The sequence below is a fragment of the Physeter macrocephalus genome, chromosome 10, assembly GCF_002837175.3.
Source record: "Physeter macrocephalus isolate SW-GA chromosome 10, ASM283717v5, whole genome shotgun sequence".
In the NCBI taxonomy this organism is placed as follows: domain Eukaryota; kingdom Metazoa; phylum Chordata; class Mammalia; order Artiodactyla; family Physeteridae; genus Physeter; species Physeter macrocephalus.
Genome location: NC_041223.1, coordinates 81,915,989 through 81,940,172, shown reverse-complemented (window position 1 = coordinate 81,940,172; position 24,184 = coordinate 81,915,989). Strand labels below are relative to the sequence as shown.

Below are 24,184 nucleotides of genomic sequence, written 5' to 3'. Positions count from 1 at the left end.
TAAAGGCCTACAGAGGCAGCAGGGGTGCAAACGAGGGGGTGGATTGCAGGCAAACTCCAGAAGTAGAATCAACAGAACTTGTTGCCAAACGGGGTGAGTTGGCAAATGAACATTCCCACGTAGCTCCCTGGTTTCCAGTTCCTTTGGGGGATCAGGTGATGCCATTCGATGAGCTTAGAAACGTCGGGGGCTCAGCCCAGCCAGCTCCGTGTCATCCCAGAGGTGAGCTCTAAGGAGCGGCTGGTGCGGAAAGGCACACGTGGGAGGTGACGACAAAGTCCACTGGCAGAGCCCCGGTGGGTTCTTCCCCAGTGGAAATGTTTGCGCCGACTCGAGAGCCTGTCAACGTGAACACTGGCCAGTGGAGAATGCTCGGGGAGGTGAGAAAGCCACTCTCACGGACAGGACTCCAGTCTTGGGTGACACCGCTGCACGGGCCAGCCCCCTGTCCAGGCTGATGCTTTTGAACCCTTCCAGTTTTCCGAGGGCGCTCACGGGTTACGGGGCAAACACACTGGGCTGGGAGCCCGGGCTCCGGTGCCACCTCGAGCTCTTGCATCTGCAGCATCTGAGGGAGGACAGTTGTGTCCCCTCTCTTCGTTTTCTAGGACATTAGGATTCACACTTAGTGTCAACTACGGAAGTCTGTAATAGCCCTTCCCATTTCTGGACAGGGAAACAGGTAAAACGAGGGGGAACTGGTCGAAATGAATGCCAGAGGAAAAAGCAAATATTCAGCTTCTATCGGCGTCAATGAGAATTTATTTCCTATCTTATTGATAGTGCTGTGTGGTGCATTCTGCAAGGATTTACAGTTGAACGAGACAGCGGCCCAGGAACTCTGGTGACCCCATTTTAATTTCACGGTACGAAGATACTTACAGGTTAGAATTTTGAGAGATGAATATTTATTTAGCAGAAGATTATTCATCTTCCTGGTTCTGGTTGTTAGAAAACAATGGCAAGAAGGCCACCAAGTTCATAGAATCGATCACACACACGTTTTTAAACAGTGTTAACGGTGAAGTGGCCCTCTACTAAGGTATGACGTAAATGTCTATTTGGAGGGTTTTAAGTTAAAATTTCCTGCTTCCCATAAGAATCAATGCTGACGGTGTCCTAAAATAAACTAAGATCATCGCCTGACCCTGATCAAAAGGCTTCAGCTCTGTCCCACACTCCAGCTCTTTCTTGGCAGAGAAGGGAAACCAGTTCAAAAAATTATGCAGGAAGTAATAAAGGGCTATTTTGTCCATCCGTTACATTCACAATGAGGGAAATTTTCTATCCTGTCAATATCAGCGTGTCTAATATAAAATCCTCCATTTTATACCTGGTAGCTTTTCTAGTGAGAACTACATTAAAATAATAAACAAAGCTCAAGATGTTTATTTTGATCTATAAACCCTGTAAGCGTAGATTAGGTTAGATTGACTTCCATTGAGACAAATGCTGCAAATGCCTGTGGTGACCAAACACCTAGATTTTCTCTAGAATGCTAGCAACCACTATACAGAAGTGTCTTGGATATGTCCCTGGCATTTCACCCACGCTCTAATTCTCCCAAGAAACTCACAAAGTAGACACTGTTGCCAACAGGAGACCAGAGACCCTGAGAACTTACGTGACTCACCCAAAGCCACACAGCCAGCTGGAAGTGACCAGGTTGCTACTTGGACCCAAGTCCACCTGGCCTCCAAGCCAGCTCTCCCCGGTTAGACAAAACGCTTCTTTGCCCTTACTTTTTCCTCCTTCAGGGATTTTTCTTGAACTTCTCTTCCTGACAACAGTGAAATCATCCACTCAGGGATCTCAGACACCCTCTGGGTCCTAAGGTGAGCCACCAGGGCTCCTCTGGTTCACATCATCCACCACTTCTCTGTTTATTCTTTCCTCCTCTACCCTCTTCCTTCTCTCAAGCTGAGAGTAGAACAAACAAGCTATTTCAATCACAACAAAATATGTTACACACCATTTGAGAAGAACATATTTGTATATTCCTCGGTAGTGCTGAACATACATTAAGGTTATAAAAATAGTGGAATGCTAACGATTATAGCAAAATTAATAAACCCAGCCTTCCTTAGTAAAGTCAGATCTGCGGTGGCTCTCTAATCTCTCTCGTGAATAACCTATTTTTAAAACGCTCTTCCAATTAATCCCACATATTCACGGGGATAATACCAAGGGCAGGATCATCCTTACATGTTCCCTGTAATCAGGCAAACTCCTTAGTCAGTCACCATCACGGAGCCTAAACTCACCCACGAGAGGCCACCCTGACCGTTGACACTTTTCTCCAGGCTGGGATTTCCTGCCATCCCTGGAACACCAGCTCGCCTTCTCTGCATCCACTTGAGGCTTAAAATAAGGAACGTGTTTTAAATCTCTTCTGCGAACTGTCTCCCGTATTATTTAGATTTTACATTCGTAAATAAATGTAGACTCGGTCCTGCTTTTTTCACTCTACTGAGAATCTCCATCTTTTTAAGATCTTAGGTTGCCTTCTGACATTTGACCTTTGGAGAAAAGCAAACATCTCTATTTTCTGTTACCAGAATGTGTCCCTTAGGACGGTGATTGCTTGTGTGTGTGTGTTGCTCTCTCCCTAAACAGCTCATCCCAAAGCCTGCAGTTAAAATCATGCTTTCTCGCCACCATGGCTGTGGTTTGTTCCCTCTCTCTCTCTCTGAGTTTCTCAATTTTGCACAATGTGATTTCATTCCGACTCTTACTAGTTTGTTCTTAGTTCTTTCATACGCTCTTTTCCCGCCTCTATAGGTCAGCGCAGGCAAGCTCCAACGTGATGCTTTTCCTCACCTTCGTCCCCGCTGTCCTGTGGCATCTCGAGCAACGTCCTCAATTGCATCTCACAGCTGCATTTTTCTTAATCAAAAAATTGTTGTTAGAAGACTAGCTCTATTAAGTGAAAAAAAAATCTGTCCCCTCCATCAGTTATTCATTTTCAGTCATCTATATTAAATATACTTTTAAAACTGTGCATTCAAGTGAAAAAGAGAGAGAACAGTAAACATCCAGGTACTTACACGTGTGATCTGCCCTCCAAAGTCTCCCGACAAAAATAACTGCCTGTGTAAAGAAGATCTCACTCTTCAAAATACAATATTTATTTTAGGGGATGAAAAGGAAATAATGTTGATCTCATACCATAACCATAAAAAAAGTCTAATCATAGAAAAACAGCAAAGTCATTTGTTCCAGCTCTTTAAAAATATTTTAATCATGCAAAATCAGCATAATGCTAAAATGTTAAGTAAGATGAAGTGGCTTCTGGTCGTTTTACAGGATGTATATTTGGCAATAGTTATTAAAAATAACAGAACTCTAAATATATAGTTTCAGAAACGATATTTTTAAATACAGCAGTAAACAACAGACACTACTGCACTTTATACATTTTCTGGCATAACACTGCCATACAGTTACAGGATTATAAAATAAGTGTTTCATAGTACCATACAGATCCAGAAACTGGTTACAGCTCCTACCACATACACATGGTATTGGTGTGCACGGACGTGCACAGCGTTCTGTAATTCATCCTGCAGGAGATGTCAGAGCACAGAGAAGGCCCACGGCTGCTGGAGAGTCAGCGCTCACGTAGGAAGGAAAGCACACATCTTTCTAAGAATCTACCCATTTTCCTGAAATACTCAAAGTACAAAGGACACAACAGTTTCCCAGTTGAAACAGTGACCGGACCCAGTTAGCCATCTACCTTCTTAGGTAACACGGAAGAAGAGTGGACAGCTCACTTGGGAAACAAGGAAACAACCTTCTTATTAAAAGGACAAAGAACAAAACGCTTGTCAAACCCTTGCTCTGGTTTGCTGCTCTTAACTGTTGGCGCCACACGAGGAAGGCGCCATGGCTCTCGCTGGCGTGGGCTGTACCGTCACAGCGTCAGAAACAGCCTAGCGCGGGACCTCCTTCCCGTCTCTGCAGCCACTGCCTCCACTTCACTTCCTGTCAGTAGAACCACGGGCAGAGGAATGAAACCTGGTGGCGGATCATGTGATTATTTCTCTCAGTCTGTGAAAGGTTTCCACCTCCTGTGGAGTAAGCAGAATCCAGGCTGCAGATGAGACCACGAATGGGACTGCTTCCCATTCACACCAGTCCGGATCTCCCTGGCACGGATCACACCGAGCACGTTCCCACCGTAGAGCTTCTGCACATCATCCTCATCTATTCCTCGTTCCAGGAAATTCTGGCACTCCACAAACCTACAGTCAGTTACATCTTTATTTCTATAGTGAGTTTCTAGTTAGTTTCTAATTTTTTGTTTCGATTGTTATTTTCCTCTCCTCCACATGAAACTAAACCCACCAGCAATGAAAAAGGTGTTCATTTGACCAACGAGTGCAGACCTTGGACACTTCTTAGGACCAAAGCTTATTACACAACTAATCTCTCTAGTTAATGTAACTGTTCCACAAACTCCATTAGAAGACAGCGATCACGGGGTCCGACACCCTCGTCATCCAGGGGAGGCTCCGGAGACCCCTCCTCCGCTGGAGAGGATGCAGCCCAGTGTACGTGCCCCTTCACCAAGACGCCCACTCTGGCTCTCGGCCACCTCCCCGTCTCTGGACTCAACCTCCAGGAAGAGTTTGGGCCATAAAACGAAGCAGTTAATTGTATCCTCCACATGAACACTTTAATTCAGGGAAACAAACATATTAAGAAGTTATTTCCCACAAGTAACTAAAACAGTAAACTTCTCAACAGATGAAGGAAAAAGCAGAAGATGACAAAAAACATTCTCTCTAATCTAGGGAAAAAGCAAGAACAGTACTGTTTAAATGTTTCTAATAAAACTACAGCATAAAAGTCCAAATTAATTTCAGATTCCTCCAACTATCTACTGGAATTAAACTTTTAAATCATTTCTCTAATAGAATTCCATTCTCTACATCCCTCGGTATCGAAAAGCAAAAGTAAAACACAGATTAATATTACTTGTAGTAACTGAGAGGTGTTTACAATGAAAATTACAGGGTGTAGCAAAATTAGGCAGAAGCATAAATAAATGTAACAATGAAGTTAATCTTTCTGCTGTGAGATCCTGCTTACTTCTTTCCTCAAATGTAACACATTTTTGAACATTGTGGCTAGTACACTTCGTTTCCAACTGATGCTATTGATACAAATGGAAATGTCTCCAAAATGAAAAAGCAGGAATGTAAATTTCATTAAATTAACTGATCTTCACGGTTTGGAATGTTTCTTATGGCAAGATTTTATAATGGAGTAAAAATTTAAACTTCTGAATGAAAAGCATTCACAGTAGTTAAGGCACATCTGGACACCTCCAGGCATTCATATTTATAACTATATTATTATATTATTAACTTCGGTAATAAGGAATTTCTAAAACATGGTCTGTCCCTAAGCACAGTCTGCTGGGTGGGCTGGAACAGGCAAAGAGGCAGGGTGTACTCACTGTTACCCGAGAGATTACTCAACAAATATGCTCATGGAATAAACACTAAAGAATTCTAAATTGAAAGAAGTCAACCCTTTGTACACCCCTAATTTTCCAGATCCTACTGACCCAGGCCATCATTTTCTACAACTGCACCTACATTTGAAATGATTCTTGCTTGTCTAACTTCAGCCTACCTTACACTTAATGGATATACCCCAAAGGAAAAAAAAAAAAAAAAAAAAAGGGAACTTTTTAAGTGGGAAACAAAATAGAAATCTTCAAAACTACTCCTATAACAAAGAGTCCCCACTCATCCCAAATAAACTTGAGAGACCCACAGATGCAATTACAATCAAGCAAGATCAGGAACACCCTTCTTTTCTCAGGTTAGAAAATAAAGCTTTTAGAAGAGCCTCAGTTATAGAAAGACAAAAAAACTGGCTTGATTTAGTTACTCAGTCGATTATACACTCAACCATAACTCTACTATAAACTTGGGAAATTTAACTTTAAACAATTAAACAAATATTCTCTCTCCATCAGTTCAACCAATTTTTGACAACTTGATACGGAAGTTTACTTTCTAAAATGATTTTTTAGAGAGTAACTCAAACGTAATACTGTACTACAGTATTTTTCCTTTTTCACCAGAGCATTCCTTCTTCTGTCAGGTGAAAGTGTAAAAACTAGAAACAAAGTAGGTAATTTTTAAACATAATCCTTATATTTTTAATACTTAGCAAAAAATCTTAGAACTTCTCTGGTAACTCCGGAGTCATAAGTTTTGTTTTCTCCTTGAAACTGAAAAAGGTTGTTTCTCAAAACTAAAATTCAAAATAAAACTATACCAAATAATTTTTGAACTGAGAACTGGACCTGACTTAGAGAAAGCAGACATATTTTCAGTTCTGTCATGATTCTTTTCAGTTTTTTATGAGATTGAGCATAAGAATGTATAATGGTACAATACTCTTAATGTTATCAACTTTTTCTCTACAGAAATATATCTTGTCATTATATATCACTTTACAGTATTTCAAAATATTTTCACATATATCATCTCCTTTGCGATATGAAAGCACAAAATATTAGAAATATACTAGACTAACCAAGCGGTATAACATGTATTTGCCTGAAATGCAAATTAGTATTTTATCAATAGCCAATACTGAGTATCTTCACAGTCCATGGTACAATGATAAAGTCTATATATTCACAAAAATTCCATAAAGTTGCTAGGTATTTGGCCATGCTCCACTGCGTTTTTATAACAGCTTCTTAGTAAGTTTCTGCAAGCACATGGTTGTTTTTAAACATACAAAACATCACAGTCAAACCCAGAGGGTTGTTTCATGTCGTAACACACACACCTAAAGACACACCTATAGATCTTATTTTAAAACTATTGAATGTACAGAGTATTCTTAATGGAAAAAAACTCTAGATGTTCATAATTTTTATCTGCAAAAGGAATGCCATCCTCTCACTTGTTTCCACTGAAGAATTCTCTCATAAGTTATTTACAGATTAAACGTAGGAATCATACTGTTTCATGTGAGTATGCATCTCAAAACAGCATGGTAGAAAAAGGCCACTGTTTTAAGTGGAAGCCAGGCAGTTTTCCCTTGAGACTAAATATTCTCAAATTAAACAGTACAATCTAATCAAATCCCTAATTAGGAATATGCTAAAAGTTAAATTACTGAATGAAACATTTTTACTTCTAAGGGTTCTGAAATACTACTAGTTTCTAAGTGATTCAGATTATATCCATTTATTTTAGTATCTGTCCACTTCTTAATATTTTAATATCTGGTCACAAAATTTTAACATTATGCATTTAGAAAGTGGTGTGAACACCTTATCATGTATGCAAAGTTGGTAAGGTATTCCAAATGAATCATATTCCTACAATTCAGCCCAATGTGACAACCTACTCCCATGCCCTAAGCTGTAAAACTGTTTATTGAGCTCCATGGGGCCATTACAGGGTCCATGTAAAAAAAAAAGAAATTGAAATGCAAAAGCAGAATTGTTTCCCCAAACCCTAATGCTCACTTCACAAAACAGAAGAAAGCAAAAACTGTCATGTTATGAGAAATGATAGTGAGAAAATATTCTATATTTACTGGAATACAATATCTAAAACGAGCGTTACTAACATTCATATAAAATAAGTCAGATTTGATCAACAATGATGTTTCACGTAAACTTCAAGGCAATGAAACCCTTCTAAAGCATACCACTTGTGTGTTTATTTTCTAGAAACCCTCTGCTAAAGATCCTCTGATCAATAAAGGTTACAGAAGATGACATAATGTGGTTTAAAAATAGGACATAGTAAAAATTCGCTGAGGGTTAAAGTGAATAGAACTTCCCTCAAGAGGCTAAGAAACACACAAAAGCCAATTCCTTTCTAAATGAAATGAAAGGAAAAAATTTTTTTTCTGTGAATTGCTTTCACTATATTTGTACGTATGCTCTGAAGCTCTCACCACAGTGTTTGTTTTCGAATGTGTAATAATTAGTAATGATAGTATGAGCAAGAAAGTTATTTGCTCTTACCCAATATTAACACATTCAGTGCTTACTAAAACTGAATATATGGGATGTCCAGTCTGTTCTCAGTTTCGAGCTTTGACAACTTAAAGATGCAGCAGATTATATTTTTTCTAAAGATATACTGTGGACTAAGCCATATTAATGTCAGAGGCCACGTAACACTGAGATATTCATGGTTTTAGGCACCACTGCCTTGTTGCCGGTGCCAGACGCATGCCTTTTGAAAACGAATAATTTCCTTTCTTATTTTTTAATTCTTCAGTCATTTGCATTCAGAAACAAGCACCAAATTTGTACAGAACAGCCACAGAAGGCAAAATTCTCTTCTTGGATTTTTGCATCAAAATTTGTTTTTAAGCACTTAACACAGAAAACCATTTTTATTATTTTAGACAAAACAAATTCTTGAAATAATACAGGCGACAGTCCCCTCTATGCCATGTAAATGTCACTGTAGGTAGGTCATCCGAATGTACACTAGAAATGCAACCGTGCCAGCTGACACAGGTGGCCAATAGGGAGAGAATGGAGAGGGGGAAGAGGAAAAACAGCAGGACCGACAAACGGGGAGGGGCAAGTATATCTCCCCAAGAACATCCATCCCACTTACCAGAAACTAAAAAGAAGCTTGCTGAGGTGCTGTAATGAAAAAACTCCCAATTTCTTCCGAATACATCTGAGAAGACCAAATTCTTTCTCGCAGCTTAAAAAAAAAAAAAGGAATCCATAAATCGGGCAAAGGGGTGGCAACCTAACGAAATGATCCTCTTGATTTTCTTCGTGTAGAGTGGAGTCTCTCCAAAGAATTTATTTGCTGTATCGAAGACTCCATGATTATTTCCAGATACACTGAAAATAGTTTAAAAGTAATTGTTGTGTACAGGATTCGAAAACTCACATGCCCAAAGTGTCACAGAATACATTCATTAACTGGGTCCCGTCTTCAGACTTCTGGCTAAATATTAAATTCACTGTCATCCAAAATCAAAACCAAGTGACAACCTAATGCTTACAACAGAGATCACCAACAGCCGGCGACCCTCCGAAACGTGGCCTCTGTTCCTCACGCACACGGGTTTGTGGGCTTCCTGACAATTCACTGTAATAGTGCATCATCGTGGGAACCTGTCTCTCCAGGACTTTCACAGTCCTTGTTACGGTTGGCACGCTCTGCATCTTTTTCAGAGGGAGACGCACTCTCCTTTTTCTCCGGCGCCTGAGCAATTGTCTCTTCTGGTTGAGGACTGGAATTGGCGGCGTCACTCTCTCTCCCTGCGTCTCCTGGCCTGGCAGCCTCACTGCCGGCCTCTGAGCTGGGCCAGTCTGTCTCCTCCCCCGGCTCCCCGGGTGCCACTTTTTTGTCTTCGGCAGCTTTGCTATTTACACGCACAGCTGCAGAGGGATTTTTGGAGTCCTTGGGTTTTTTGTGCATAGACGTCTGGCTGTGATGCCCCGAGGTGGGCGGGGCGGGGGTCTTCGGGGCTTTGCTGCCCTCGGGCTGTTCCCTCCTGGGTGGTCCCCAGATAAAATTCTCCGAGGGCGTGTAATGTTTCTGGGCGAACCGCAGGAGTCTTCTCCTTTCCCTTCTGTCTCTAATTGTGTACACGAAATACTCCAGGGCGCTCTGTTTAATATTGGGGATGGTATTTTCCACGAGAGCCTCATGAAGAATAAATTTTACAAGAGGAGATTTGAAACTTTCATATCCAAGCTCGCCGAGGCTTTTCAGAATACGAGTGATCCTTAAATAGTTGTGCTGAGACCTGGAAGAGGATTGAATACAACGAAGGAGGAAAATTAGGTGGCGGAAAGCGGGGGCATAAAAACCACCGGGAAACTACTTTTGATGGAAGCGGAAGCTGGGAAAACATGCCTTGTAACGACTTTGCTAAAAGTCGTAGTAGACACCGCTAAGAAGAACAAAAAAGATGTGAAACCCCTGTACCTCAGTGTAATGCCAATCTATGTAAAACTACAACGCATAAAATAAATTCTCCTTTTTCCTTTAGTTCTTCGTACTTGAAAAACATTTAGATTTTAAATGTATTCCCACGGATGTCGAATTGCTGTTTGTTTGTTAAATACACTGAGGATGACTATCTACTACACAAATGTATCGTACCTGTCACAGGTAAACAGTGCTGAGCACTGGTGACCAGCCGAATGTACGACTTACAGGGTCAGGGGGCCAGCAGAACCCGCCATATCAACCAACTCAGAAGGAAAGCGGCAGAAACCATTCTACCTTGCTAGAACAATTCTGACAATGGAGGCAGAACTGACTTATTTAGCAGAGCAAAGAATGTAGGCTTTGGAGTCAGAACTGAATTCACACCCCAGCTGTGCCACCAACAGCTACGTGAAATCATGGCACCTCTAAGGCTCAAGTACCCTCATCTGTAACATGGGGGAAAGGGCCCACACCTCACTGCACTTGTAAGCATCAAATTAGCTGACATATATGCAGAGCATGTGGAACTCAATAAATTTCAGACACATTTAACATCAATATAATTATTGGTATTGGTATTATTCAGATTTGGTACTAAGGACTACCATATGTGTACCTATCCCAACTTAATCACCTCATTCTCTTCCGTCTGTGGCCTCTCTCTCACCTCCTCTTTCCCTATCACAGAATTTAAAATTTTTGCTTCTAATGGCATTGACTGCAAAGACTCCTCTTTCCCCAGATTGCACTAACATCTTTCTTTTTTTGTCCCCAAACTAAAGCCATTAGCAGATGAAAGCTTTCCAAACCTATTTTGTCACGATTCATAATCTTGCCCCCCTACCTCACTCAGCCCAAGAGTTGCTTTACTACAAATACCTGGCTGCATCCTAAGGGAACCTTCAGGTCCATGTATTAATCATGTGTGTCATCCACAGCCCGGGTTAGTTACTCACCCAGTATTGCACCACTTATTCCTCACTTCCCAAACCTGTCTATACCTCAGACACTGAACTTTAGACAAGCATCACATACTCCTGCCTTGGCTTCCACAAGTGCTTGGTATTCACTTAGGAATAACTAGCAACTTATTTGGGAAGCATGGAGAAGGATACTGAATTATTTGAGGGATGGAAGGGTGTGGTTCCATGGCCTTATATTTTAAGAAGAGAGTTAATTTGGACAAAACTAAACCCTTAATGATGTGGGCTCACCAGACACTAGAAATGACACCTCCAGCAGTTTTCATTATCTCCAGCCTTCTGGATGTTTACCAAACTAGTGTTCTCTTACTATTCAACTCTTTGAAGGCCAAAGGGTAGAACATAGCACAGATACATTTCAGTTTTATGAATCTGTATTTTTTAATAGTTAGGAAGTACCAGTCTTTTGAGACAATACAAATTTGAGTGAAGTTAAGACAATGTCTTTATCAGCAAGACTGATCCAATGCAGAGTTTGCATACTCTAAAAACCTGGTGGTAAAATCCCAACATCTGCTTCACAAGTCTATGAGAAAGAGAGATATGGAAAAGCGGAAGAATGTTTTCCTTTAAAAATCCCAAAGAAGAGTTAGACGACACAACAAAATTTACTATATTTGCAAGCAGCTCAATTTCACATATCCAGTCCAGGATGAATGACCAAGATATAATTTCTGTGCACACTTATCTGTAACAACACGTTCTCCAATTTAAAAGTTTACATAACAGTAGAAAAGGACAAACACTTGGGTTAAAGAGAATGAAGATCAGGATTATAAAACAAAATTATACAAGAAAGAAACTGGGTGTTTCAGTATGATTTGAAATAAATGTCACAAAGAAATACAAAAAAAACCCCACTCTCCTAGAGTTGAGTAGACTTTGGGGTTGCGTGGCAGATAAAAGAGAGAAGCTGGGCTTCCAGACAGCGTTAAGGGTAAGAAGGGCTGAAGCTGTCAGGAAGAGCAGGTTAGCGAGGAAAGGACACACAAAAGCCAAGAACCAGGAGACAGAAAGTAAAAGTGACAGGGGATTCCAGGGTCTAAAATACAGCTCTGTAATCCAAGGTGATTACAAATAAAATTGGAAATCCATCTTAGTGGTTGGTCTATATATCTTTACTCTCGTGTTTGAAAATGTTTTACCTCTTTTAGTCATGGTCACTTGTTCACTAAACTTTATTTCAGTTGATTTTCATTCAATATTTTTTATCCGCTGGGCTACTATAAATGTATTGAGTTCCCTGCTTACTGTGAAAAACTCAAGATGTCATACAGATTAAAACACAGATAAGAGCTATAAGCAATACCCACGGAAAAGAAAAATGATGGTGGAAAGAAAGGGAGCAGGATGGGGCAGTAAGGGTCAGGTTCCCCTCCCCGTCCCAAGCTAGGAGATCATTCAACGAAAGCCTTCAGAAGGGCGGTTTCCAGCTACTAATTTGAGGATCTGACAATAAAACCCCAAGGAGGATTTAGGCAGACAAATCTGTTTTGTTCATCATTATTCATTCAACAAGGAGGATTTAGGCAGACAAACCTGTTTTGTTCATCATTATTCATTCAACAAACATTTACTAAGTATGACTGCTATTCCGACCAAAACAAAACCAGGTGGAGATTCTCTAAAACAATAGTCGTGGGTACACGGAAGATGAGATGCTACCAGATCCTCTTCAAAGGCTGCCTTCTGCTGTCCTTCATGTCAAAGGCTACTTGCACACAGCTTTCTGTGACAGTCTGACACAGGTGCTTAGAAACTGTCCAGAGATAGCTACCTGCATTGCTTAGGCAGAGGCATATATACTTCTGCTATAAGTGCTCTACAGAAATCAAAGTGAACTTGAGTTACGAGTTAATGGGTCTTCTAGTCAAGATCATAAAGCTTTATGCCCATATCCTGCGTGTTTTAGTGCAAGCTACCATTTTAACAGCGTTGATTATAACTCATAAAGTAAATGGAAGGCTTAAACATTAATATTGTACTCATATTCATTTTACCCAAGCAAGATAAAAGTTCTAGGAAAACACAAAAAATTTAGTTAATCAACGCAAAAAATTCTGTTTGGGGCAAAGAAAAATTTCTTAGGTTAGTTTTAATTTTTTTTTCTCTTAGTACTTGCCCAGTTCAGCTAATTACAATGTGCTAAAAATGTTTAAGGTTGGCTTTATAGTCCAGTGCTCATAAGTCACCCTATAATTAAAAAGAAAAAAAAAGCCAGTTTGCATGCAAAGAAAATAATAATAATAAAAACCAACTCTGGGCCTAAGTGTTAATGAAAGTTATCAATATCCAAGCAAAAGAATATAGCAAATCAATTCCCAATAAACTGGTAAAATTTTCTTCCAGGTGTCTGGCTTTATTAAGCAAAAATGGGCTTCTGGTTTTGACCTAAATGGCGAAGATTCTAATTTTCCCTCTCTCGTAGTAAAATGTATGAGCACTTGTCAGTCTTATGAAATGATTTTTATACGTCCTAGGCTTAATTCATAGATTGAATCTAAGGAGGCACTGTGCCTGAGGGGCATGCTGAACTACCAGAATCTCACCACCTAGGGGATGGGTCTGGGAAAGTGCACACGAACAACAACCGCAAAGGCCAAGCAACGTGGTGTAAAGAGGGAGCGAGGCCACACTTGGCTGGGGGCAGCGGAGATGCTTCAGGAAGAAACAGCTCCGAAACCGAGCAGCCGCGTTTCTACCTGGAATGTCATTCTTTTCTGGCTGCTGCTTTGTTTTGCTTTAGAATATAGAACAGGAAAAAAATGCATTTCAGACGAGCTTTTGAATTCAAATTCCTGAGTCCATCGGTTGCTTGTTCTATGAACCACAGAGAATTCCAACCCGGGAAAAACACCACGCCAGCCCGGGTCGCACTGCGGGGCTTTACTTACTCGTTCAGGTGCTGAAACCTTTCCTGCCAGTTAACAGCCCGAGCAACATTTCCAGTTTTATCGATCAGTTTTATTCCAAAAAATTCCAACATCATTTTATAAGCCAAGAGGAATCTTCTAATTGCCTCTTTTGTTTTCTTGAATTCCTAATGAAAAAAGAAAAGTCAGCTGGGTGACTTGGACTTACCAGGGCCATCAAATGGCAATATTATTAGGCTAATTCACACCAAATGAAATGAGCTTGCCTTACCTCAATTTCATACGTAGTTAGTTCTTTAGCATAAAAGTTCAAGCCTTGTTCTCTCAGGGGGAAAAGCCTACGTTTCAGAAAAATAATATTTTTATATTAATGTTGCCTGGGAGACACACATGATGAAACAGGTGCGAGAGAGAGCACACGACTGACCATTGGATGTAGGTGTGGCTGTATTCCAGCTTCTCGTAATCTCCTTTCCACTTACTGAGAACTTCTTCAATGTAAACACCTAAAAAGTAAAGATTTAGAACATGAACCAGACGTGTAAAGCATTGTTGGAGGCATTTTAAGACTGAATCGCTGAAGCCTTATGTTAAAACTTAACAACAGCACACAACAACAATACTTTTGTAAGATGAATACCCTATGCCATATACTCTGTTATGTAATAAGTCTAATTCTAAAAAAAATTTATGGCATCTCAGATTGGAGAAAGTGCTATTGGACAGTTACTCTAAAGCAGAGGCTGGCAACCTATGGCCTGCCATCTGTTTTATAAATAAAGCTTTATTGGAACACAGCCAGGCACATCCATTCACGTATTTTCTATCATAACAGGGGAGTTGAGTAGTTGCAACAGAGATTGCGTGGCCCGCAAAGCTGAGGATATTTACTCTCTGGCTCTGTACAGAGAAAGTTGGCCAACCCCTGCCCTGGAGGGTCATAGAGTTCTTGAAATAATAGATCGAATAAAAATGAAATGTATGCCAGGCAAAAAGAAAAGAAGGAGACAAAGATGGGAAGAAGAGAAAGGAGCGAAGCAGGGAAAAGGAGGAAAGGGAGGCGAGGAAAGGGAAAGGAAATGGTGGTGAGCGCCTCCTAGCGGCGGGGGCCGGGATTACACAGGGTGTAGCCAGCCCGCTGAATCCACCCAGCACTGTCTCAAACCAGCGTCACCAGCCCCTGCTTTACCACTGAGGACATGGTGTGATTTGCTCAGTCACACACTAGCAAAACCAGGAGTAGAACACAGGTCTTTCTGGTTCTGAAACGTTAAGCCCCCTTCTTCACCACATCTAGTTCTCCTTTAAGAACTTATCACGGCAAAATCCTCTGCTTCCCAAATCTGTCTAGTCACAACTGACTGTGCGGCCGTTTCGTCAATTTTATAGGAAGAGAGACAACAACCTAATATCTTTCTTTTTTTTTTTTCCGGTACGCGGGCCTCCCTCTGCTGTGGCCTCTCCCGTTGCGGAGGACAGGCTCCGGACGTGCAGGCTCAGCGGCCATGGCTCACGGGCCCAGCCGCTCCGCGGCATGTGGGATCCTCCCAGACCGGGGCGCGAACCCGGTTCCCCTGCATCGGCAGGCGGACGCGCAACCGCTGCGCCAGCGGGGAAGCCCAACCTAATATCTTTCTAAACGTAACTCATCTCCTTCTCGTTTCCTCCAGAGATCACCAGTTTGTGCTAGAGGTCCACACTCAGGGTTTTTGGTAAAAGGCTGTTTTTTAATCATCAGCATGTTGAAGCCATTTACCTCCATAATTTCCCATTTGTTTCCCCTTCCATCTATCCCCCCTCCTACTTAATAAGTAACATACATCGTTGCAGCCTTATGCTTACTGGCAAGTGTGGGGTGTGTGTGTGTGTGTGTGTGTGTGTGTGTGTGTGTGTGTGTGTGTGTGTTCACACATACTGCGAAGGAAAGTGAGAGTTGATGTAATTTATATTTGGGGTGTGTGTGTGTGTGTGTGTGTGTGTGTGTGTTCACACATACTGCGAAGGAAAGTGAGAGTTGATGTAATTTATATAATAAACTAGAATAACATTTTATGTGACCTTAGCTAAAACTTCTGACCTCCACCAGTCTTATAAGATTTCCAAATAACTTTTGTGATAAAGATTACAAAAAATTAATGCATTGCTTTAAGTTATTGCTCTAAATTACCACCTCAAAAATAAATTCACTGTCAGAAACATAAAAATAATTGAGTTAAATACTGTCATTATCTCTATGTTCAATGCTTTTAGTATTTTGAAGGCATTCCTTTGGGAAAAGTTTTTACAATTCACATCAGAGTCAAATTACCTATCTATCATTGCATTTCTTCAAAAGGTTTTCTTACTCCAGGTCCTAAAAAACTAACTTATCTAATTAATACTATTTCAGTTAGTAAATAAAGCAGTACCTTTCTATCGTTAGTCAATACAACAGGGCATTTTTATCTAGAGGGCTCCTTCCAAAACAGTGTCCCTTCTGGGACACCAGAAATCAACTAAAGATAAGGGGATCTGGCCATTGCAGCAATGTTCTTACATCCTAATTTCCAACTGGTGCGTCCGCCAGTGCACAAATGTTGGGAATTCCTTAGATATTCTTCAGCCAGTTAGTTCATCAAAGAATGCAAGGTCCTGCCGCTCGGAGAGCTTTGCAATCCATGACCCTCGTTCCCTGACTCACACTGCTGGGGATGTGGCTAGGTTTCCACTGAGAGTAAAGAGCAGCAGCCAGGGCCATCTGGTCACCCCACAGAGATAGGGGCTCTACGGACGGGGAGCAGCCAGCTTTCTGGTTTGACCTGGATAAAATGAGGACGCCCACCACGAACCACGGCCTGGTGCCTGGGTGAATCGTGCATATTACCACGGAGACCGCACCCTCTCACTAAAGGTTTAGGAAAGATCCTGGGAGGGCAACTGTAGAGTGTGGAGGAGGGCCAGTATATCTGACAGAGTTGCGTGGAGATCTACGGTGTCTGCAGTTCCCTCCCTGGGATGTTGGAACGCTGAACTGGGGCTGCTCTAGCTCCCTGACCTTGAATCTGAAAATCGACAGGAAAGATGATTCTAATAGAAAAACCACCTTTCAATTAGGTCCCAGAGATTTTCCGGGTTTGGCACGGTGAAAAGAACACCGAACTCTGGAGCCCAGATCCAAGTCTGTGATCAAGTCTATGATCAAAGTCGGTCATCAAGAACCAGCAACTTCATCTTTAAAATGAGGAAACTGAATTTGATCTCCCTTATGGTTCCTTAATAATCTAATATTCTATGGTTCTCAAAATCTCCTCTTTTCCTCTCACAAAAATGGCCCCCACTACCTTTCAGATAGTAGTCGCCACTGTAAACAGGGGGTGGGAAGGATTGCTAACCCTCAGGTTACTCCCCCAGAATCTGCTGAGCAGATGCTCACAGCTCAAGGGTCTAGGACTCTGGAGACACAGTGGACGGCAGGGCAGAGTAAAGCCAGTCAATGAACAATGACTGCACTGACCATGGAATGAACGAAGAATGACTAGCGGTACTACCAGTTAAAATTTGCTTTTTACCAAGGTAGCGGCTTACTCACCATCAGGCTTAAATGGAATTTTATTCTTATAAAAACGAAGATTGCTCAAGTCATTTTGATATCGGATATCTTTGAAGTTCTGCTAAAGGAAAAAATAAATCAATCTCCAGCATATGGACATATAAAAAAAGGCACATTTGCTCACTGGCACCACAAAGTAACAAAAACAGAAGGGAAATATTTTACATTTTAGAAAAAAAAAATTCTACAGTCTTACTGGGTACTGGTGTCGGTATTTGTACAAATCCCTCGCAGCATAAAAACTTCTCTTTGGTTTGGCAGGTACTTCAGTGGAATCAGTCCCCTAAAATAAAAAAATGAAATTCCATTTACATGTTAAAGCAAGATAGTTTCACCAAGAAGTTTCCAGAACAAACTTAAAATAATGAACATCCATAAAGAAAGCCTGAAAAGTGTCAAGATGTCCAGATAAATGAAGATAGTATAAATGTCCTCTTAAGAATGCTTACTAGCAACATTTGCTGGCATTCTCGTTTCCTGAGTTGAAGCCAATAACATTTGCCCTAAGGTGTTTCACTAAATAAAAAAACCTTATTATTCACCAAAAGCCTATAGAGGCCAAATGTTATGGATCGGTATCCATTAGAAACCTTAAAACCTTAGAATTCTTAAAATGAATTCAAGACCTACATTTTACCAGAGGTTACACAAGTGATTCTTTGACCAAACTTATTTTAGAATACTTTACATAACACTAAAAAAAAAAAGTGTTAAGATAATAAATCGATTCCTCAAGGAAAATTGTCATTAATTTTGCAATGTTTAGCTGTACTTGGAAGTCAAGTGATATTAATGCAAGGAGAGGGGGCTTTTAACACAAACTAAATAGCTTTCTAAATTCCACCCTTTACAGCACCATAACAAGTACACAAAGGTATGAATAACCTTCCATTAATTCAGTGATAATACAATGTGATAAAAGCTAGAAAATTTCAAATATATACACACAAAGCAATAAAAGCTCTCAATTAGAATGAACTTCACATTACATTGTAGTAACTTATATGTGGTAGTTTACTCACACTATTTAAATTCTAAACAAAACTCCCAGCCCCATGACGTAATTTTGAAAATATAAGATACAGGTCAAGATAATCAGTTCGCATTCTCTAGCTCTGTGTATCAATACTTTGGGTCCAGTGTCACGCAGAAGGGCAACAAGACTGGTGACAATGATGAAACAGATGACAAAGTTTAGGTCTGATTACTCATTAAGAGCTTTGCCCCTACCCTTTTCTCCTCAGCCCCCGCCCCCATCTGTGCGGACAGACTGGCATCCTCTAAGCAGTTTTCACACGTTTCTGAAGTGGCGTGATTCTCACTATTACTACAAGTACGGAGATACTTAACCAAACTCGCTGGTGTTTAACACTGGCTACTCTGTCACATTACATAAGCAAGGCAAAGCTTACGTTCTGGTCCTTGCCACACGTTTCAAAATAGCTCTGCCTAGCAGGTTTCTGAATCTATTTAGCCTGAGCTACAACCCCATGACTCATCATCCGACATGTGTACAGAAAGCACTTTTCCATGTACAAAGCACAAAAATTATTTCCTTTGATTCTTATAACACACCTGGCAGGCAGTTAGGAGTGCTTCCATCTTAGAAACAAGGTAACCCAGGCTCGGGGAATTTCACCAACACCCAGAGCCCAGCCACAGCGGCAGAATGCGAACCCCAGGCTCTGGGCTCCAAGTCTAACTAATTAGGTCTGAATCAGTTTCAGCTCCACCAAATGCGAAGGATCATTATAGAAACCGTGGTGTAATGTCAACAGCCCCAAACTGGGAGTCAGGATACTTGGGCTTGAGTCTTCAGTCTGCTGCTGCTTTGTGAGGCTTTTAACTGAATCCTAGTTTGATCATCTCTGAAATGAGGAGAATGACTCACACCCTGCCTATTTCCCAGGATTATCACGGGATCGCCCACCTCCTCCAACCTCTAAATGTGCCAACCTGCAGGCAGTGTCCCTGCTCCCCCCACTTCCCGCTCCTCTGGTCTCTATCCGACCCCCTTTCACCTGCTCGGCCACCGATTTTGTCAACATATTATTCCTAGTTCCTGTGTCACCAAAATGTCCCTGTCTTCTGGGTCATTTCCTTCAGCAAACATGCTGTAGTATCTCTCATCTTAAAACAAACATACACAAATTGGAACTGCCCCAAACCCCATCTGAATGACAGATCCATAGCTCTGCTCCCTTTTACAGGAAAGCCTCACCGGAGAGCTGACCAGAGTCCCCGTCCGCCTCCTCTTCTTCCATTTACCACCCCAACCAGGCTCTCACCCTCCGCATTCCATCCACAACCAAAGGACTCTTGTGAATGTCACCTAACAAATTTCCATCTCACTGAGCATCCTTCTTGGTGCTCAACTCAGGCAACCTCCCAGCAGCATGGGGTCAGAGAGGCAGAGTTACATTCACGACTCCAGCAGGTCAGAAGTTCTGATGCTGGTGACAGGCATACTTGGGTTTGCACCTCTCTCTCCCTGGAAGCTAACCCCTCTCCTTCCTGAAACACTGTCACCTGACACAGCTGCCCTGGTTTCCTTCCCATCTCATCGGTCGCCCCTGGTCGGCCTCATCTTTCGCTCCTCCTCCTCACGTGCTCTCAGTGGAGGAGGGCCCAGGGCTCGACCACATTTCTCACGCTCCTTGATGACCCCATACCTTCCCAGGACTTTAAATACCTCCACTCTCACATGCTGATGGCTCCAGTCCTGGACTGAGGCTCCACTCGTAATTAACTACTCACCAACTCCACTTGGATGTCTCATAAGATATTAAACCCAAGAGCATTCTTTTTTTTTTTTTTTTTTTTTTTGCGGTACGCGGGCCTCTCACTGTCGCGGCCTCTCCCGTTGCGGAGCGCAGGCTCCGGACGCGCAGGCGCGGCGGCCGTGGCTCACGGGCCCAGCCGCCCCGCGGCACGTGGGATCCTCCCGGACCGGGGCGCGAAGCCGCGTCCCCTGCATCGGCAGGCGGACTCTCAACCACCGCGCCACCAGGGAAGCCCCGAGAGCATTCTTGACTTAACCTCGGATGCTGCCTTCCCCCTAGACTTCCCCACCTCTAGTTAATGGCACTGTCGTTTGTCAGCTATTCAGTTGGGCTAGGAATACAGCAATGGAGCTGGTAAGAAGTAGTCAGTCTGGGATAGACTTTAAAGGTAGCTCCAGTAGTTCTTGCAAATGACTGTGGGGTGCAGGGCACAGATGAGGTGGACAGTCGGAAGCAGCATTAAAAAGTAGAAGTTACATGGTGATACTGAGAAGAAAACTTAATCATTAAAGGGGAAAAGGAAGGGTTGGGGCCATTTACCATTTACTGGGGTTGCAATTAACTGATTGAAACATTAATTATAAAACTGTTTTATATAGATGGACCAGGTTAGTTGGACTGAACCTGAGAGGGTGTTTTTTGACATCCCAAACTTCTTCAGAAGGTTTCTTCATTTGCAGACAAGCGGAAGAGAAAAACACTGGAATACAGTGTCTCATACTTTCCTGAGGTTGCGTTCCCAAGGCAAGATGACCCAGCAGCAAGAGGCAGAGTTACATTCACGACTCCAGCAGGTCGGAAGTTCTGATGCTGGTGACAGGCATACTTGGGTTTGCACCTCTCTCTCCCTGGATGATCTTGGGCAAGCTTCTCCTAAGCCTCAGTTTTCTCTAAAGTGGGGACTCAAAACAGGAACTCCCACCGTACCCCACCCCTGAAACTGCAGTTGATGGAAATGACCTGGGTAGCATAGAGCCTGCACTAAGGCTGTTTCCTCCTGACCCAAAAGGAGATGATGGTCAAGATGCAGAAGGCAGCCTTCCTATAAAATATACCTCTGATTCCTCAATCCAAGAGCCCGTGGTTACATCAGATTTGGCGGGGCTCCACTTCCCACCTCATCCCCCCATAGCTGGTGGGAGGGAGGGCCTGACCCGGGACCACCAGCCTGTCAGAGCTCCGCCAGGCGCACTTCTTCAGAGGCTTGGCCACGCAGCTCCTCCTCTTGAAGTTTTCTGTATTATTTTCAGACCATCAGAGGTTAAAAGGGATATTTATCTCCTTACGAACCTTTCCTTCGAATTGTAGTGGGCAAATGACTTAAGCACAGCTGGACCAACAAGTCTTCTGGGTGAAACAGGAATTTTGAAGCGTGCCCTGAACTCCTGGGTTGGAAGGCCTGACTTGGAATAGGAACCCTGGTGTTTTAACGTCGGATGGGGACTCCCGCCGTAGGGAGACGGCTCGCTGCTCCATCGCAGTCCCACCTCATTCCGGTTTTTTTTTTTTTTCTTTAACCAATAACACGCACTAGACGGGTTTTCACAGCCCTCCGTTCGGAGGTAGGTTCCTCCCACCCCGCCTTCCATCACCCGTCTGCGGAGGCAGAGAAGACACCCCTCCAAGTTGGGTTCTGCCCGGAGGGACCGCCTCGTCGTGCCCGCGCTCAGGCCCCAGGCCGGCAGCGGGCGGCCCCGGGCGACCTCGGCGCGCAGGCCTGGGTCCCGGGGCGGCGGGACGGCGGGGGAAGGACGAGCCGCCCCGCTCAGCCCCAGCCCAGGCCCCGCCCCCTTCCCGGCGGCGCCCCCCCGCATCCCGGCCCGAGGCCCCCGCGGCCGCGTACCTGCTCGGCGCCCGCCGCCTCGGCGTCCCGGTCGGGCGCGGGGCTGGCGCGGGGCCGGCCGCCGGCTCGCTCCGGGGGCTCTGAGGGCTCCGGGGGCTGCGCGGGCTCCCGCCCCGGGCCCTCGCCGCCGCCCGGCCCCGGTTCCTCGGGCTCGGGCTCCGAGTCCGTCTGCCAGGTGGAGTCGCAGTCCTCCACGGTGGTGGGCTCGCGCACGCCGACCCCGCCGAGCAGGTTGCCCATCGGAGAGGCGGGCGCGAGGCTCCGGGCTCCGGCTGCGGCGGCCCTAGGGCCCTGGTAGGGCCGCGGCCAGGGCGCTGGGCGGCACCTCGGCGCCCAGCCCGCTCTGCTTGCGCGCGGCGAGCGGCGGGCGCAGGGCGGGGAGGAGCCCGCGGCCCCGGGACCGCCGCCCGCTCCCGAGCCCGCCCATCGCTCCCGCCTCCCCGGCCCCGCGCGCCGCGCCCGCCGCTCTGCCCCCCGGAAGGCCCGCCTCCCTCGGCCTCGGACGTGCCCGGGGGGCGGATCGGGGTCCGAGGAGGCGTCGCCGTCTGCGGGCGAGTCCCGTCCACATCCCGCCCCCTCTCCCGGCTGGTCCGGGAGGAAGACGGATTGGCCGTGTGGCAGAAGACAAAGCTGGTGGTGACCGGGCCGCACATCAATAGAAACCCCGAGCTACCGAGACTGCATCTGGGCAGCCACCCAGCGTCCCCGCGGACCACAGAGTCGAAGCTGTCTGCTACCTCATCCAAAGAGCAAAAGCAGCAATAACCGTCAGACTTTCACCTGCATCCGTGGATGGTTTCCCTAACACCCGCTGCGCATCTGTGCTCGGAGGAAGAACTCAGAATCCTCGGCCCCTTGGTCTGTTCTGTAAATGGAGGGACAGCAGGGGAAAACGTGCTTTAGAAGTCCCTAAAGGTGAAACAGCACGATGGAACAAGTGACTCCTGTAAACTTCGCATTGTGGCCTTCCGGCTAGAGGAGGCCACGCCTGCACGTGCGCAGCCCGGTGGGTGCTCAGCTCACATCTACACACTGTGGGCTGAGTAGACAGATTCGACGTACACGTCTAAAGCTTCTTTCTAAGTGTTTCGTGGTGAAATAGGAGACCGCAACAAGGACGATGGGCTGTTTCTAGGGCGAGGATAGGTGAACAGGATGCCCATTCCACAGGTAAATCAGGACTGCCTGTCTTCAAGCACTATGGCTGTGGCTCTGCCCCTAATCAGTTTCTGGCCTTGGACAGGTCACACAGCTACTTTAAACCTAAATTTCCTATCAAATAGGACCCGATTTTCTCTTCCACATCCCTTGCAGCCCTGACTTACCACGATCCACGAGTGATCTAAAACTAATAAGTAACAGACACACAAATAGACCTGACACACAAAAAAGACTTGTTGGTCATAACGGCTTAGTGAAGAAAACATGGGGCCGGAGTAGGCCCCACGAATCTAGCTAGAGTCATTTAGTTTGGAGTCTAGTCTGGAGTCATCATCCAATGGCAGAGGACCAGAACACGTTGCAGAAGTAAATGCTGTCCGTCTAGCCGTAAGCATCCCGGAAAAGAATGTCTAGTGATAGTTGCTGTGCCCGGGTGCTCCTGGTCTGGCAGTGTGTAGATTACAATTGGCCTCATGTTCTTTGCTCACCTCCCCTTGAGAGGTACTGTCTAACTCCCTACCCTTTGAATCAAGGCTGACCACAGGGGCTTGCTTTGGAAAACAGACTGTGGAGGATTTTCCAGAATATCTGGAATTTGCAAGGTAAAGCTCTAAGGAATCCTGCCTCTTCTCCTGAGGTCTGGGAACCTACTATTGTGTAGCCCTGAGCTGCCATATAAGAAGTTCCACTCCCCCGGAGACTGCGGGAAAGGCCGCTGTGTCTGTCTTTTGGTCGCCAGTCCCAGCGAGGTCCTGCCTTCCAGCATCCCCTGCTGCATCCTGCTGGGTGTTATTGGATACTCCAGACCAGCCCATGTGCCCACTGAATACCTCTCAGTGACCTCCACTGTTGGCATACGGAACAAAGGAGCCACCCAGCAGAGCCCTGCTCAAATTCCTGACCCTCAAAATAGTGAAAACAATAAAATGGCTACTGTTTTAAGTCACTAAATCTTGCAGTAGTTACACAAACGACGGCACCATGAAA

The 24,184-nt window shown here is 44.2% G+C and overlaps 1 protein-coding gene across 6 annotated transcripts in view; it reads right to left on the bottom strand.

Moving 5' to 3' along the window:
* Positions 1 to 22,366, bottom strand: part of OGFRL1 (opioid growth factor receptor like 1) — a 30,421-nt gene extending 8,055 nt beyond the window's left edge. The window contains exons 1-8 of one of the 6 annotated variants that reach the window (XR_003681542.2): positions 22,037 to 22,366; positions 17,607 to 17,693; positions 17,390 to 17,471; positions 14,249 to 14,327; positions 14,093 to 14,159; positions 13,843 to 13,988; positions 8,625 to 9,777; positions 2,863 to 2,886 (exon numbers count right to left, since the gene is read on the bottom strand). Coding sequence is in view for 3 of the 6 variants with exons in the window: in XM_024133050.3 (XP_023988818.1) it covers positions 9,111 to 9,777; positions 13,843 to 13,988; positions 14,093 to 14,159; positions 14,249 to 14,327; positions 17,390 to 17,471; positions 17,607 to 17,693; positions 22,037 to 22,276 (1,368 nt within the window). In the remaining 3 variants the exon portion in view is untranslated. Of the gene's footprint in view, positions 1 to 2,862; positions 2,887 to 3,139; positions 9,778 to 13,842; positions 13,989 to 14,092; positions 14,160 to 14,248; positions 14,328 to 17,389; positions 17,472 to 17,606; positions 17,694 to 18,985; positions 19,117 to 22,036 lie in introns of those variants that run through there. The other 5 variants (XR_002893252.3, XR_002893253.3, XM_024133050.3 and 2 more) reach the window with 5 other exon arrangements.
* Between the last annotated feature and the right edge of the window lie 1,818 nt (positions 22,367 to 24,184).